Source organism: Chrysochloris asiatica, unplaced genomic scaffold (genome assembly GCF_000296735.1).
Source record: "Chrysochloris asiatica unplaced genomic scaffold, ChrAsi1.0 scaffold00176, whole genome shotgun sequence".
Taxonomy (NCBI): domain Eukaryota; kingdom Metazoa; phylum Chordata; class Mammalia; order Afrosoricida; family Chrysochloridae; genus Chrysochloris; species Chrysochloris asiatica.
In genome coordinates this window covers 3455439-3473110 of record NW_006408694.1, presented here as the reverse complement: position 1 = coordinate 3473110, position 17672 = coordinate 3455439, and the positions used below count along the sequence as shown (strand labels likewise).

At 38.4% G+C, this 17672-nt stretch overlaps 1 protein-coding gene and 1 pseudogene across 2 annotated transcripts in view; one reads left to right on the top strand and one right to left on the bottom strand.

Annotated features, from left to right (window-relative positions):
* Window positions 1–17672, bottom strand: part of LOC102837000 (V-type proton ATPase subunit H-like) — a 188371-nt gene that overhangs the window by 112592 nt on the left and 58107 nt on the right. For both annotated transcript variants that reach the window (XM_006871856.1, XM_006871857.1), the window contains 2 exons: window positions 3309–3406; window positions 763–955 (listed from right to left, as the gene is read on the bottom strand). In XM_006871856.1, the coding sequence (XP_006871918.1) occupies window positions 763–955; window positions 3309–3406 (291 nt within the window). The remainder of the gene's footprint in view (window positions 1–762; window positions 956–3308; window positions 3407–17672) is intronic.
* On the top strand, window positions 3596–8671 carry LOC102841909 (annotated as a pseudogene).

The window sequence follows — 17672 nt, the reverse complement described above, 5'->3', positions numbered from 1 at the left end:
GTTGTAAAGTGTCGTCGAGTTGGTTCCAACCCATGGTGACCCTGTATAAGGTTTCCAAGGAGCAGCTGGTGAGCTTGAATCACCGACCTTGCAGTTCAAACAGCTTTGCAGTCTGATGCATTAATCCACAGCAACACCAAAGAACTCTAGCATTAACATATATGTTGTTGTTGTTATGTGCCGTGGAGTCAGTTCCAAGGCTGTAAATCTTTATAGGAGCAGAAAGCCTCCTCTTTCTCCCGCGGAACAGCTGGTAGTTTTGAACTGCTGACCTTAAGATTCACAGCCCGATTCGTAACCACTACGCTACCAGAGGTCCCATTTAAACAAACAAAAAAATGCACTGCAGTAAAAAGAAACTTCTACCAGAACATCCTGCAAGGTCGGCGGTTCAAGCTCACCAGTTGCTCCTTGGAAACCCTATACAGGGTCACTATGGGTTGGAACCAACTCAATGGCACTTCACAACAACAATAACCAGAACATTATAAATTACAGTTCTTTACAATCATTCTATACATTCTATAACTCACACTTTTCAATCATTTAAATGGCTTCTTTCCACCAGCTGTACTCCCTCATGCCATAAATACAAGTCAGTGGTATTTTACTTTATATTCACCAAGACTCCATCCTTCATAACTGTTGTTGTTAAGTGCCTACATGGAATAAAATAAGCAACTTTTTCTACCAGTTAAGACTTTCAAATACACTGCACAATGGACGTGCATAGAACACTCACAAAGATCACAAACCACTTACACGAAATGCTGCAAGAATAATTCTCGTTACTTTTTCTTTGACAGATTCTTGAAGGATATCAGACAGAACAGGAATGATATTGTAGCGCCGCAGGTGTTCACACATTTGAGGACTGAACGCCAGGAGCCATATTGAAAAAATCATTTGATACTGGAGCTGAAAGCCACATTTGTTACTCAGAACTCCCATTATGCTGAAAATAAACACAAATTTAGAAAACACATTGAATATAACAGCACAATATGAATGACATAATGATTGATTGCTTTCCATGTGGCCAGGAGTCCAGTACTGATCATTCAGTGCCCCACTAGGTAAAGTAGAGGTGAAAAAGAGAAAGGCCCTCAGTGATATGGATTGACACAGCGGCTTTAACAATGGGCTCAAACACTGGGAATCTGTGAGGATAGCACAGGACTAAGCATGGGTTTGTTCTACGTTTTGCAGGGATGAGTCAGAATCAACTCTATAGCACCTAACAACAAACAACATCAACAAAACTATATACTGAGTCCTCTGATTCCTTCTACTGAATCTCCAAATATATACAGCAGTCTTGGGACATCCTGACACGGCTTGAACAGAGTTGAGAATTATGAATCTTTTATTTCCTGTTCATAATGGCAATTAACAGAGGAAGATGCTTCATAATTATTAGATAAATCAGAAAACGAAGGCAAACAGGCAGATAGTAACCTATTCTCTAAAAATGATGGTCAAATTGGTCATATAAATGAAATCTCAAATTATAAACCTTTAGATGACTATCATAAATGAATTTTCTCAAACTCAAGAATCAATAAGTGAATAATATATTACTAAAGATACAACAAAATATGATATGCTCATGGACTCAACCATTCAACATGAAAGCCCTCGAGACACTACTTTATGACAAGAACCTGGACCACTCTGTTTTGTTAAAAGGACATGTGAAGGTTGGCTTTCATCATTTATGATGCTTGTGTACTAAAATTTACAAATTACAGAGAGATGTGCTATCTTGAAATTTGCATTAAAATTTCTAAATAGTTACTTTCACTACATTCTTTACTCTTAATTCTGTTAAAAGTTTATGAAATAACTAACTGTACATACATATACACATAAATATATTAAATATATCCACATCTATATGGCAAATTGTGGAGATTATTTTATCTGCTATGTTGTTGTTGTTAAGTGCCACTGAGTAGATTCCAACTCACAGCAGCCCTGTATAGGGTTTCCAAAGTGTGACTAGTGGGTTTGAACTTCCAGCCTTGAGGTTCAAATTGACCTTGTAGTCAAGGGCTTATATCAACAGAAACTTTGTAGATTAATCTAAGAATAATTACTAGTTTACTGAGTCAATGAACTGACTACAACTAAGGTACTCCAATGAACTAGTACAAATGACAAAAAGCAAGTGTAATTCATAAGAACAGTCATTTGCAGGAGACACTTGCTCAAAGAGGTTGCAGGCAAATGTGGACTGGGTAGATCTAGGTTAAATCCCTATGCTGGATGTGGGCACACCAGTCTACAAGCGTCTGATACCATTAGCATAAAGATCTTTAAATTAACTCTTCTTGCTCTAAATCCTAGTTTACCAAGCCACCTTCTGTTCACAATCTAACTTCCAATACAGACTTTCCAACAGACAAACAATGTTCTGAATAACTACAAAGAGGATTTGGTTTGAACGCAGTTTGTTAAATCTTTTGCTATGAATAAACAAACTGGCTTTCTGTTCATAAAACAGAATTTTGTTTGGCTGGGAAATTTTAAGTTGTTTGTATAAGTTTAAACCTGAATAAGCAGTTCCTCAAAGTTTCTAAGTCTGTAAACAAAAATCCTACAGAGATAATAGCTCGTATATGGCATTATAAGGAATGGTTTATATTCAATTTTTTTCTAGGTAAGACATTTTCTTGTTGATTTTTCTGCTTGCATTCACCACAAGATATTTTTATTTTTATTTTATTTATTTATTTTGTATTCTGAGTACCTGGAACCACAAGGTCAGTGGTTCAAAACCACCAGCTGCTCCGCAAGAGAAAGATGTGGCTTTCTGCTCCCAAAATGATTTACAGTCTTGGAAACCCTATGTAGGGTCTCTCAACAGCAGTGGGTTTGGGAGTTAAACCTCTTATAAGGAGTCTCTAGGTGACACAAACACGGAACATCTTGACTGCCAACTGAAAGTTTGAAAGTTTGAAGTGGCTTGGAGAAAAGGCCTTGTAGACAAGCCACTGGAAACTATATGGAACATAACTGTACTCTGACACATATGGGGTCGCAATGATTCAGAATCAACTCCTCAGCAACTGATTTATTTTGGGGGTTTTACAGTCTTGTTTGTTTTTGTTTTTAACTTTATAGCAACACAGCCCAAAGAAGAAACAGTTTGACAGTACTTTCTAAAAATGCTAACATACATTAAGAAAACATAAAAAAAACAAAAAGAACACTTTTTATATAATTACACCTATTAATTTATTTGAAAATGTCAAGGAGAGATGCTTTAAAAAGTTACTCTGCATTTAAAGTACAAGTGCACTTACCAGTTTACACCATCTGCCTCAACCCAGGCAAAGCGGTACTCATTAACCCGAAGCATCAGCTGAAGACACCCAGCAACACATTGCACGTACTGAGAACTCTACACAAGAAAAAGTGCAAGGCTGTAAAACTGGGAAGCATGTAAAGTCATGAGGTCACTTACAATTATTCCTGTAAGAAAAGTCTGGAATTTTTATGCGTGCTTATTATAGCATCAAAACATTCAAAATCCCCTAACATCTTTTCAAAAGTCAGTCCTCGTGTCTGCTTTTATCTCTACCTCTTAGAAATGAAGGTAATTGTATCTCCCAAGCTAAGCTCACAAGATTGAAGACTATTTAACACACATAGTAAGGAAAAATCAAGGAACAAAGTAACGTTAATATCTTTAATATGGTCTGATAAGCATATTGTTCTACAAAATTTTATTTACCCCTCAATAGAGGCACTGTATTGAGAATACTGCTTTATGTAATTATAGAAATATCAAAGAAAAACAAAAAAGATTAACATATAAAAGAGCACATGTTTTGAGACTGGTCTATATTTCAATGACCTTGGACAGGTAACTGAACCTCTCCAATACTAAGCTTCTTCATAGGGATGCAACTTCCAAACACCTTGAGCAGATACTGTTAGGATTATACAAACTAGCATACAGAAAGACATATCATAGAAACTAAACAAACAGGAACTTAAATTAAAAGCCAAAAACGTTATAACATATTAAAAGTCCTAAATGCGTCAAAAAGACTGGTACTGAAAACAGTGTCAATTCAATAGCACCATCTCACAGAAACTGTGGTTAATATCTGAAACATGAAATAAACAGAACTAGCATCCCCAGGAAGCTGCAGGTCTCTCCATTTTGCGAAAGTAAGTAAGAATCTCTGACCTGGACTGGTCCCTAAATAGTTACAATGAGCCTTTTTTGATAAGTAGAAAGAAGAGAGGAAACTGCAGGTTCCAGCTTTAACAAGGAACACGCTAAATTTTAACATGTATAAAGGAAAGTATCATGGAAGTTATATAAATGCACAAAACCTAATACACATGACATTATAAACTCTGCTTTCTAGTTTAAACATTCTTAAAAACATCAAAGAAATTCCAGACACTCAAATTTTAAAAGTACAGTAATACAAGTACATTTCATGGAAAACTTGAAAATCATCAAGAAAGGATTTTCTTAGATTTTTACCTAGAAAGTAGTGTAAATAATTACACAAAAACATAATGTCATTTATATAATTCGTCTCAAGACTCAAAACATTAGCATAAATTAATAATAAAAATGTGCATTTTCAGCTCTAAAACACTCTTTTGTGAGGAAAACAAGTTATATTTTCCAAATTAAGTTGAGAAGGAGGAATTCCATACTGCTTGTTCAGAGAGCCTGCGCAAGGTTTCCAGAGATAATCAACCAGAAGGCAACTGAGAGCCCTCTCTCACCTCTTCCATTTATCATCAGTGTCTTTCAATGAAAAAAATGTTGGGTTCCATTTCGTTTTTTGTTCCCATTTGAAAGGATCTGTTAGATAAATCGCAAATCTCAAATACGGACTCTTTGTTGTTGTTTATGGTTTCTATTTTCACATTATAAACAAAAGCATAAACAATGTTCATCCTAAAATTTACAGTATGCTCTCCTATTACACGTTGCAAGTAGTCCCCAGGTTACAAACAGTAATCGGTTCCTCAATGTTGTCTTTCAATTGAGTTTATAAGTATGTTGGAACAGATGCATAAGATTCTTATTTAGTCTTCCTTTAAAGCAAAACAAAAGCCCAAAGCCTTTTCAGTGGTTTCAAAGCTGCAAGTGAAGGTAACTGTGATGAAGAATTTCTTGACAATAGGGATTGGGTGAAAAGCCCTGGTAACTTGGTGGGTTTCAAGCTGGGTTGCTAACCACAAGATCAGTAATTCAAACCTACCATCCACGCCTCAGAGAAAGATGAGCTTTCTGCTCCTGGAGATTCACAGCCCCAGAAACCCCAGATAGGGTCACTAAGCATCAGGACCAACTCTGCGCCACACAACCACCACCACTACCAAGGGGCTGGTACAGAGTAGGGTTTGGGTCAAGCATTTCAAAGTGCGGGCAAATCTACATAATATAAAGTACAAGCTGACTGTCATACAATCATAACCTGGGAACTGCTTGTTACAATGCAATCCAAATACCATTGCAAAGATCACATTCAAAATCAGTTAAGACAACATGGTAAACATTTAAATTCTTATCTTCAACTGAGCAAAGTAAGTTGCATGCTTCCTTGTCTTCCACTTGTTTTATTGTTAAGTGCCCTCAAGTCAGTTTCGACTCATAGAAACCTTTTTACAGGGTTTCCAAGGAGCGACTGGTTAGTTTGAACCACCAACCTTGTAGTTCAAACCAACCTTGCAATTCGGTGCTACATTGCCACACTAAAATTATTCAGTGATTTTATTTATTTGTTTGTTTGTTTGTTTGTTTGTTTGTTTGTTTGTTTTTAAGAATTACCAGCCATAATCGCTACTCCTACATATGGATAGTTCAATCCTGGTGCGGCACTGTGGTCTAATGCACTGGACTGCAAAGTCGTTTGAACAACAAGTTCGGTGGTTCAAGCTCACCAGCCACTCCTTAGAAACCCTATACAGTGCTGCTATGGGTCAGAAACAACTTGACAGCACTTAACAACAATAACATAAAGATAGTCCAATACTGCAGGAGAAAGATCGTACACTCACACACAAAGTCATGTAAATCACACCACTATGCAAAGTGTGACTGCTCTGTAAGATAAGCACCAGACTGTGAGACACAAGGTCAGTGGTTCAAGTTCACTAGCCTCTCTGTGGGAGAAAGATGAGGCTTTCTGCTCCCATAAAGATTTACAGCCTGGAAAACCCTATACAGGGGCACTATGAGTCAGAACTGAGTCAACAGTACTTAACACCAGCACCAAACAAAGCCATCAGGCAATTCTAGTCTCTGACACTCCCCAGGCTGGGTCTCAAACACACACCATTCTCTTCCTCCTTTACTCTCCTCCCTCACTCCCAGCAGAAAGAGAAAATAGAGGCCACTAGTCCAAGTAGGCAGTGCTCAACACCAACCTCCAACTTCCTAAACTTAACCTACATTTACAACCCGTCCAATTTGTTTCTCACCTAGGAGACATGAATGGCCTCCTTTTGTCCAAGAATGATAGCTGCAGCAGTTTCTATCCCATTCCTCCCAAATAATACCCCATCAAGCACACCCCAATCCTGCATCTTCAACTTCGACTTTTCATTCATCTCCCCATTTCAGCTTCTAAATACTAAATCTATTTTCTACCTACAAACTATTCCTAGACCAGGCTAATTAATATCTAAAATTTATAGAAAACTACAATATCTATACAAGAAAAACAACAACAACCCAATTAAGAAAAGCACAGGACATTAACAGACACTTCACCAAGGAAGATATTCAGGAAGTCAACAAATATATGTTCACGGTCTTTAGCTATTGTTTTTATGTGCTGTGGAGTCGTTACTGACTCATAGCAAACCTGCATGGGGTTTACGAAGCTGTAAATCTATATGGGAGCAGAAAGCCTCAACTTTCGCCCATGGTACAGCTGGTAGTTTTGAACTGCTGACTGTGAGATTAGCAGCCCAATTCGTAACTACCACAGCTTCTTTTTAGTTATTGTTGTTGTTGTTGTTAAGTGCTGTCGAGTCAATTCCGACCCATAGTGACCCTGTATAGGGTTTCCAAGGAGCAGCTGGTGAGCTTGAACTACTGACCTTGCAGTTCAAAGGACTTTGCAGTCTGACGCATTAGTCTACAGCGTCACACCAGGACTTCTTTTAGTTATTAGAGAGATGCAAATCAAAATAACAATGAGATAGCATCTCACACCAGCAGTTACAGCAAAGTTTAAAAACAGAAAATAACAAATGCTAAAGAGGGTGTGGAGGGATTAGGATCCTCCTACATCTCTGGTGGGACTGTAAAATGGTTCAATCACTTTGGACAATGGTGTGGCGCTTCCTTACAAAGTTGGAAATAAAAACATCTTATGACCCAGCAATTCCTCTACTTGATATATATCCACAAGAAATACGACCCAGAGCACGAGTAGATATATGCACACCACTGTTCATCGCAGCACACTATTCACAACAGCAAAAAAGATGAAGATAGCCTAAGTGCCTATCAATGAAAGAATGGATAAACAAACTCTGGTACATACACACAATGGAATACTATGCAACCCTGAAGAACAACAATGAACCTGCAAACCACCTCATAACATGGATGAGCCTCAAGAACATTGAGCTGAGTGAAATTAGTCAATCACAAAAAGGCAAATATTCTATTATTGTAAAAGCTTATAAAAAGCTTTCCATACTAAAGAAAATGTTCTTTGATGGTTACCAGGGGTTATGAGGGAGGGGAAAGTAATTCACTGACTAAAGGGCAGACACATGTTAGCTCAGGAAACAGAGAGGGCAATATACAAGGAGGAAGAGAGCAATACAAGAACAAGGAGGGTGGCAGATGACTGTGAAACTACATCACAGTCTTCTGGCCAGTCTTCAGTTGTCAGCCCCTCTTCACCTACAAGTGTTAAGGGGGAAAATCCTAAAAGGCACATTTCATATAGTCAAGTGCCTCACCACGCCCCTAGGAAATCAAGCCCTACGGGTCTACCAAACAGAAAGGGAGTTCAAGTGGGATATTGCTCCCAGATCCCCAATAGGGAAACACTTCAGAAAGATCCTGCTCTTATTACAAAATGGGTTCTTTCTGCAAGACTGCTAAAAATCAATGAATTGCAGAATGAAGTTACTGAATTCCAGGTCAAGCTAGCTGAACTGCTAAAAGAAAATAAGGCTTTGAAAAGACTCCAGTACCAACAGGATAACGCCCTGAATAAGTTTGAAGATAACAAAAATGAAATCTCACAATTTATACTTCAACATAACAATGAGATTACAGCACTCAAGGAATGCCTAAGAAAATGTGAAGAGAAAGAACGAGCAACTGAGAAAAGGGTAAAAGATACAGAAAGGTGAACTATCTAGGATGAAATTTTCCTTAAAGAAATTGAAAAAGATCTCGGAAGCAAGACACCTACCTAAACGAGATGATGTTGCAAAGAAACTAGTCTCAGCAGAATTAAAATTAGATGACACTTAGAGAAGAATTAAGGAACTATCAAAAAACCTTGAACTGAGCATGAACCGTTTCCAACGGCAGTTGCTTGCTGAAAGGAAAAAGGCATATGAAGCTCATGATGAAAATAAAGTTCTTCAAAAGGAGCTACGACAACTATATCAGAAATTAAAGCTGCATGCCAGAGTGAATTTACAGAACAGTACATAAAAAAGCATACAAACCAGTTGAAGACTTTGAGCTGAAAGAATTTTCTATGACACCACAAATAGTTATGTGTTATGAAAATAAATGGGAAGAATTTGAACATTATACTTTGGATCTAGAATTCCAAGAAAGAAGTAAGCATGAAGAAGCAGAGATTCTAAATTCAATTGAGGAAGGAGAAGAAAAAACTCATAAAAGAACTTGATGCTATAAAACAGGAGGTTGAGACTCGGGAGTATAAATGGGAAAGAGAAGAACTTGATAAAAAGCAAAGAGAAAATACATTTTTACTGAAAAGAGAAGAGAAGCCAGAGTTGGAAATCAGAAGATGCCAAATGGAAATTGGGAGCGGCTGAGGTGAAGGTCTCTGACTTGGGGGTAGTTTAACTGAAGGATTGTAACTGAACAGTTGTGGTCCAGAAACTCAGCCTGCATCCAAGTCAAGCTGCCCACCTGAGGAACTTTTTTTAAATCAGTGAATAAGTGAACTGAGACACCCATTAACCCACTGGCACAATCTATACTATTTAAAGGAGATGGGGAGGAGAAAGTATCCATGAGGTAGTGGGTACACACATGTTAACATGAGTGACAGGGCAGGCAATATACAACAAGAGGGAATTTAGCAGAGGTCAGATGAAGGTAGTGGGAGGCGCAGGGAGGAATGCAATAGATAAAGTGAACAGAGGTAAATACTTTTAACTGTTGGTACATCAGAAAGATTATAACCATGTAATGAAGCAAAGTACATAATTTGTTGAATGCAAAACTGATAATCTACTCTGTAAAAACCTTTACTCAGTTCCCAATAAAAAGCTGAAATATCCTATCCCTAGACCTTGTACCATCTCTGCATTACCACTTCTCATCTTCCTTATATATGAAGGTTTCTTGAAAGAATGACCACATTTTATCTCTCTTCTTATCACTTCACTAACATAGCAAATAACCTTAAAATTGGTAGTTAAGACAGGGGATCTCTCCTGAGAACCAGATCCCTATTTCTAACTACTTACTAGAAAACTCTTTCCCTATCCTCCTCTCCATCAAAGTTGACTTAGCTGCTTCAAACCTTAGTTCAAATGTTACCTCCTTCACCATGAAAGAGAAGTTGACACAGAATAATGGATAAAATCAAAGGCTATGGAATCAGCCTGCCATGCTCACCCACTTACTAGCTATCTGACCCTGAATTCATGTCCCACAATGGGGATAACAGAGCAAATCTCATGGGGCTTGGGGCTAATGACATTAGTGTAGTAAAGAGCTTATAATGATACCCAGAAAATATTTTTCGCTGCTGCTGCATACTATTATAATATTCCAATTTCTCTAGACAGAATTAATCGTTTCCACAATGCTATATATAATTTCGTATGATGTTGGGAGTAGCTGAGGCGAAGGTCTCTGACTTGGGGGTAGTTTAACTGAAGGATTGCAACTGAACAGTTGTGGTCCAGAAATTCGGGCTTCATCCAAGTCAAGCTGCCCCCTGAGGAACTTGCAGGGCTGCCTCATAGGACAGGGAATTTGCAAGGTCTTACCTTGTATTTAGCTATGTCCTTCGGCTCAGCCTGTGCAACATTCTAGTTACCGTAAACCTGTGTTCCAGTTAGCTGCCAAAAGTTACAGTTTTTCTGATAAAAGTTCTGCTTACTGCAGGCTCCTTCAGTACAAGAAGTTCTTGGACTTCTTACCCTCCCTCAAGCACCTCCCCTTGAGCTGTGTATAAATAAACTCGCTGCACTTGATCTGTGCCACAGTATCTCCATCAGCGTGCTGTGTCCCTCCTGATTCCAACTTTACTTATTTCACTTGTGTCTTGTGTCTTCCTTTTATTTCTAATCTCCAGTTATCCCTATTTGGGTTTAAATTTTCAACGCAGGTCGCGGAGTATAGCTGATTGTCAGATGTGGCAGTACATGTCATAGATGTCATTCATCCTCATTAGACCAGAAAGTAAATGATGAATCTTTTTGTAACAGAAGTACTTAAGCATTATCCTTGGCAAACAATAGCATTTAGAAATTTTTTCTTTGCTAAATGAATGGCTAGCTATTCATTCTACTTACTCTTATTTTTTTCCTTAATTATCTTGACTTCCATTTGCAAAAAATAATTAGTAGTATTGAACTCTACTTGTATAGGTTTAGAGATGATGGCTAGCTGAATTTTTCCAAGATTAACTTTTTTTTTTTAATTAGTGAATAAATGAATTGAGACACCCATTAACCCATTGGCACCGAGTTGTGTCCGACTCACAGCAACCCTATATGGGGGTTTCAAGACAGTAAATCTTTATAAAGGAGAAAGTCTCATCTGTCTTCCATGGAGCAGCTGATGAGTTTGAACCACTGACCCTGTGGTTAACAGTCCAGTACTTATCCTACAGTGCCACCAGAGTTCCTTAGATTAAGGAAAGTAGAGCCTAAGTAGTATCCAATCTGTCTGGGCAGGGCTAATGAAAGGAGATGGGGATAGATTCCCTGTGGTACAATGGTGAATAATTGTTATCAAGACTGACTCCAAGGGTTGGAAATGTAAAGGTGGATGCTTTGTAGCAAAAGGAGGGGAGTGATTGACTTTGCAGTCCAGGAGCGGAGGTCCCTGAAACCATCAAGGGTTAAGAGGGGTGTGTGAGACCCTACCCAGAGAAGCAGTAACGCCAGAGATGGAGGCAGAGATGACGACGTGGAGAGATGGAGTGGCCAGGGACTCTAGACCCAGAGAGGGAGAGGGGCTGTGTGCTGATGACCGGGAGGGGTGGGGTGCAGGCTTGCAGGGTATAACCTTTGTTGGTTAATGATGCATTGAGGGGATTGTAATCATGGCAATGAAATAATATACGATAGGATGAATGTAAAGCTAATGTTCTCCCATGTAAAATATCACATAATTCACAATAAAACATTTTAAAAAAAAAGAAAAGTAGAGCCTAAAGTCCTAAGACGTTTTTGTCCAAGTGAAACGATTTTCATTTTCTACCTACCAAGATGCTACAAAATAAACAAAATATAAAAGCCTAAAAATTCCAAATGAGAAAGGTGAGGAAAAAAATCATAAAAGAACTTGATGCTACCCTAAGTTAATAAAGGTAGCAAAGTGGCACTGTAGAATAAACAATGGACTGTGAACTACATCAGCAGTTAAAGCCCACCAGCCACTCCACAAGAGAAAAACAAGGGTTTCCCCTGCCTACTATTGTAAAATAAGACACTTGAGGAGGAGAGAAAGGAATAGCCAGAAACATCACTATAGAAAGCTTGTAAGTCCATCTTCAGCCTACAACTGATTGGAATACCTAAAAGGTGGAGCTAGAACTTGCCCAGTGAAGGAGGCTTCCTGTGGAGCCTCTGCATTACATAAGACTATAGGTGGAATCCTGAACCCCATCCAGAATCTTCTGAGGTGGGAAATTTCCACTCGAAAGAACAAGCACATCAGCCTGGAGCAGCCAGAAGTACAGAAGATACTTCTTGAAAGAAAGACCAGCAGGAAAAATCAAAAACAAAAAGGGCAGTCTGAATGACTACCAGAAGAACAAGCAAGTTGTTAACTGGGGAGCCATCAAGGCAAACAATCAAGTCCCTTCAAGGCAAACCCCTTCCAAGACTGAGACTCAAAGAGAATACACAAGCATGCAAGTAATCTTGCTGGCAACTGCGTTGGTCTACTGATAAGGGGAAGTGGGAGGAAAGCAGCAATGACGATGTGGGCTGAGCCCAACCATGTTCAATAGACTTCCATCAACCTAGAGTGAGACCTGATTAGCCAGCAGTATGGTGAGACCAGGGTACTCCTGAGCCCATGGACAGGGTCATAGCCACAGAGGGCTAGAGTGGAGAGTGAAGCGTCCAGCTGATAAAAAGTGAGGGGAGATACACAAGAACACCCATACTTGCAGACAGTACCCTTTTGACCTAGCTTCAATGGCTGAATGATCAGAACTCGAATAGAGGAAGAAACAAGAGGAAAAAAAAGTGTAATCTGCTGCAATTTGATGAAGTTGACCTATTCTTATAGAAGTAGCAGCTTAAAAGAGGGAACAAATCTCCACAGCAAGGATCATTCCCACCGCCTCTGTACACAGGGTTTACAAGGATGGGCAACTTAGACATTGGCTATCTAAAATGGGGGGAGGGGGGTTATAAAGGCAAGAAGTGACAGCCTTACAAGTTTTCAAGAAGGAGTTCTGTTTCAGTGGGTGCAAGGACCTGGTGAAAGGATATGGGGATAAGACTCTTGTGGTTCAATAGTGAATAACTGCTATCAGAACTGATTGTGATTGTTGCAAATGTAAAGGTAGATATTTTGTAACAAAAAGAGGGGTGTGGTTGATCTTGCAGTCCAGGAGCAGTGGACCCTGGGACCATCAAGGGAGAAGAACAGAATGTGGGACCCTATCTAAAGAAGCAGCAATGCCAGAGATTGCCTCCATCTGGAGAGATGGAGTGGCTGGGGACTCATGGAGGGTGCTGGCGGCTGGGGGAGCAGGCTTGTAGAGTATGCCCTTTGGCTGTTTGAATAATTATATGTTCCTGAGTGATTCGGTGTACAACCAAAAAAAAAAAAAAAAAGACAGGGAACAGAAGCAAGCAAATGCTGTTGAATGATGATACATAGAGGGGATTGTAGTCATTGCAATGAAACAAAATACGATAGGATGAGTATAAAGTTGATGTTCTCCCACGTAAACTATCACACAATTCACAATAAAAATTTTAAAAAAAGAGAGAGAGAGAGACAGAAAAACTAGGCTTTCTACTCCCACAAAGATTTACATGTTTAGAAACCCTATACAGGGTTGCTATGGGTCAGCATTGACTCAACGGCACTTAACAACAACAAAATTAATAAAATATAAGCATGAGGCTATTCTCCATATTGTTCAATGCAAACACGTGGCATTATTTTTTCTTACTTTATATATTTTTTTCCTATAGCTAAAATTTCCTATTTGATTAGGAGGTATTGTGATATTTGAAAAAATATTTCTGAAAGCTGCAATTGCTAATCAAAATCCTTACAGTGTCACAGGATTTGGAGAACAAAGGCAAACTTCTTAGCATGAGAACTGAAAGCCTGATGAGGTAGCACTTTATGAGGTCAAATAGAAACAGCACAAGAAATATGCAAATGAGGAGAAGTATTCCTGTACTTCAAAAGTGGACAGTCTGACGAGTTATTTCTCCCTGTGGCTCAGCGACTCCTCACTCACCTCATGACTCTCAAGAAAGCCATGCACAGTATCACCTTCTAAGTATTAAAAAATTAGAGGTATGACTTGACAAGCAGCATGGAGCCTGATTAAAGTTTATATACTTGACTTTCATTTACCGGAATTTTACAAGAGGTACTTTTTACATATTTATAGTAAAATATCTAATCAGTATATTATTCTTAGGTGCCGTTGTTTCTGTCTTTCTGTCTCCTAGTGACTCTACATACAACAGAACAAAACACTGTCTAACCCACGCTATCTTCACAACTGTTGTCATGTTTCAACACTATAAATGTGTATGTGTGTGTGAAGTGCTGTCAAGTCAGTTCCAACTCATAGCAACCCTGAATAGAGCTTCCAAAGAGCAGCTCATGGGTTTGAACCACCAACCTTGTGGTTAGTAGTCTGCTGAACTTGAGGTTAGCAGCTCAACTTGTAACCACTATGCTACCAGAGCTCCTTAGACATTCTACAGAGCACTAGAAAATAAAAAATCACTCTCAATCTCTGCCAGTACCACTCCTAACACATAATCACTATTAGTACACCTTGAGTCTGTGTAACATTTTTAGAAATATTCAATGTAGTATATATGGATATCTTTAAAAAAATAGGTTAGATTATACATCTTTCTGAAATTTTCTTCTTTCAATACATAAATCTTATATAAAGAAATATATGACATTTGTAACAGCTTCATTTATATGGAGATTTTAAATTCATGGTGAGCTCAAAATGAAAGAAGCATACTTTAAATCAATATTTACTTGATTCCTCACACTATTTGAAGAACTCTAGTGGTGCTGTGGGTTAGGCACTGGATGGCTAACCCACAAGATTGGTAGTTCAAACCCACCAGCCACTCTGTAGAAAAAAGATGAAGCTGTATGGTTCCATAAAGCTTTACAACCTCTAAAACGCTAATAAGGTTGCTACATGAGTTGGAATTGACTTGATGATATTGGGTTTGATTTGAGTTTTTGTGCTGTCTGGCCACCTCTCATCTGTCAGCATGTCATACTGTAATGACTTGCAATTTGCTGTGATGCTGGAAGCTGTGCCACCAACATTTCAAGCAGCACCAGGGTCACCCATAGTAGAAAGATTTCAGTGAAACTTCTAGACTAAGACACACAGGAAGGAGAACCTAGTGAGCTACATCTGAAAAAACTGGCCAGTGAAAAGCAACAAAACAAAGTCTGATACAATGCCAGGAGATTACCCTTCCAGTTGAAAGGGACTCAAAATATAACCAGGGAAGGGCTGCCTCGGGTCAACCTTAATGATGCGGCTGGAACAAATCGTTCAGGACCTACTGTGCCATAACGCAAATGGAAAGACACAGCTGCAAATGCCCGTTAATAACTGCAATGTGGATGTCCACAGTATGAGTCTAGGAGAATGAAGGTGTCCAAAATGAAACAGAATGCATAAAGATCGAGATCCTAGGCATTAGTGAGCTGAAATGAACTGGTATTGGCTATTTTTAATTGGCTAAACATACGGTTCACTATGCTGGGAATTACCAATTGAGAAGGAAAAGTGCCATATCCATTGTCCAAAAGGACATTTCAAGATCTGTCCTGAAGTAAAATACCGTCAGTGATAAGGTAATCCTGGTGTCTACAAGTTCAACTAGTTAGACTAAAACTGTTATTTAAACTTACCCACCAACCACTAATGCCAAAGAAATTAAAGATTTTACCAGCTTCTGCAGTCTGAAACCAGTCAAACATCAATCAAGACTCAATGGTAATAACTGGTGATTAGAATGCAAAGGAAGGAAATGAAGAGGAAAGATCTGTAGCTGGAAATATCATGTTGGTGACAGAAATGATGCAGGAAATTGTACAACAAAATTTTGCAAAAACACCTACTTATTTATTACAAATACCTTTTTTCATAAACAGCAACTTTACATGTGAATTCAGCAGATATAACACATAGAAATCAAATAGACTGAATCTATGGAAAGACTTGATAGATAAGTTCAATTATCATCAGTCAGAAAGAACATGGGCTGACTGCAGAAAAACACATCAATTTGTTCACATGCAAGTTCAATTCAAGTTGAAGAAAATTTAAACAAATCCACAAAAGCCAAAGTACAACCTTGAAAATATTCCGCTTGAATTTATAAACAATCTCAAGAAAGAATTTGACTCACTGAGCAGTACCGACCAAAGACTAGACAAGTTATGGGATGACATCAAGGAAATCGTACAAGAAGAAAGCAGGTCATCTAAAAGACAAGAAAGGAAAGAAAAGATCAAAGTAGAGATCAGCAGAGACTTTGAAACTTGCTCTTGAACACAGAGTGACTAAGGTAAATGGAAGAGATGATTAAGTAAAAGAGCTAAATAGAAGATTTCAAAGGGCAGCTCAAAAAACCAAAGTAAAGTATTAACATGAAATGTGTACATATCTGGTAGAATTAGAAAACCTAAAGGGAACAACATGCACGGCATTACTGAAGCTGAAGGAAATGACGAAAAAACTCAAGCTTCAAATTTCAAGATTGAAGGATTCCAAGGGCAAAATATCAAAGGGCATTGTTGTTATTGTTGTTGCTAAGTGCCCTCGAGTTGATTCCGACCCACAGCGACCCCTGTATAAGTTTCCAAGAAGTAGCTGGTAAGCTTGAAGCACCAACCTTGTGGTTCAAACCAACTTTGCTGTCCAGCGTATTAACCCACAGCGCCACACCAGACTCCATCAAAGGGCATAGGAAGCATCAAAAGAAAGCAAAATCTTTTCAGGAAGTAGCTATGATAAAGAACCAATGATCGCTATGGAAGAAGCCTAAGATGCACTAAGGGTATTGGCAAAAAACAAGACTCCAGGTATTGGTAGAATACCAACTGAGACATTTCAACAAATGATGTTAACACTGGAAGCTCTCACTCATCTATGCTAAGAAATTTGGAAGACAGTTATCTGGACAGTCAACCAGTAGATATCTATATCTGTGCTCATTTCAACGAGAGGTGATCCAATAAGATGGGGACATTATCCAACAATACCATTAGTTATCACACACAAGTAAAATTTTGAAGATAATTGCAGCATTACATTGACATAGAACTGCCAGCAATTCAAGGCATTTTCAGAAAAGAATGTGAATAAGGGCTCTCACTGCTGATGTCAAATAGATTCAGGCTGAAAGCAGAGAATATCAGAAAGATGTTTACTTGTGCTTTATTGACTACACAAATGAATTAAACTCTGTGGATCATAACAAGTCATGGATAGCACTTTGAAAAGTGTGAAATCCAGAATACGTAATAGTATTCATGTGAAATCTGTACACAGAATAGACTAAGAGGTAGTCTTCAAATAGAACCAGGGAAAAGTGTGTAGTTTAAAAATCTATAAACATGTGCCTCAGGGTTGCATCCTTGCACCATACTTATTCAATATTGATGCAGAGTACATGATACTAAAAAAACTGGACTATTTGAAAAGTGCAGCAACAGAATTGGAGGAAGACTCATTAACAACCTACAATATAAAGATGATACCTTTCTTGCTGACAGTAAAGAGTCCTGAAGTACTTATTGATGAAGATCAAAGACAACAGCCTTCAGTATGGATTATACCTTAACACAAAGAAAACAAAAATCTTCACAACTTGACCAATAAACAACATCATAACAAATAAAAATAATTGATGTTGTCAAGGATTTCATTTTACTGGACACACAATCCACACCCATAGAAGCAATAGTCAAGTAATCAAACAAAGTATTGCACTGGACAAATCTGCTATAAAAAATATATATA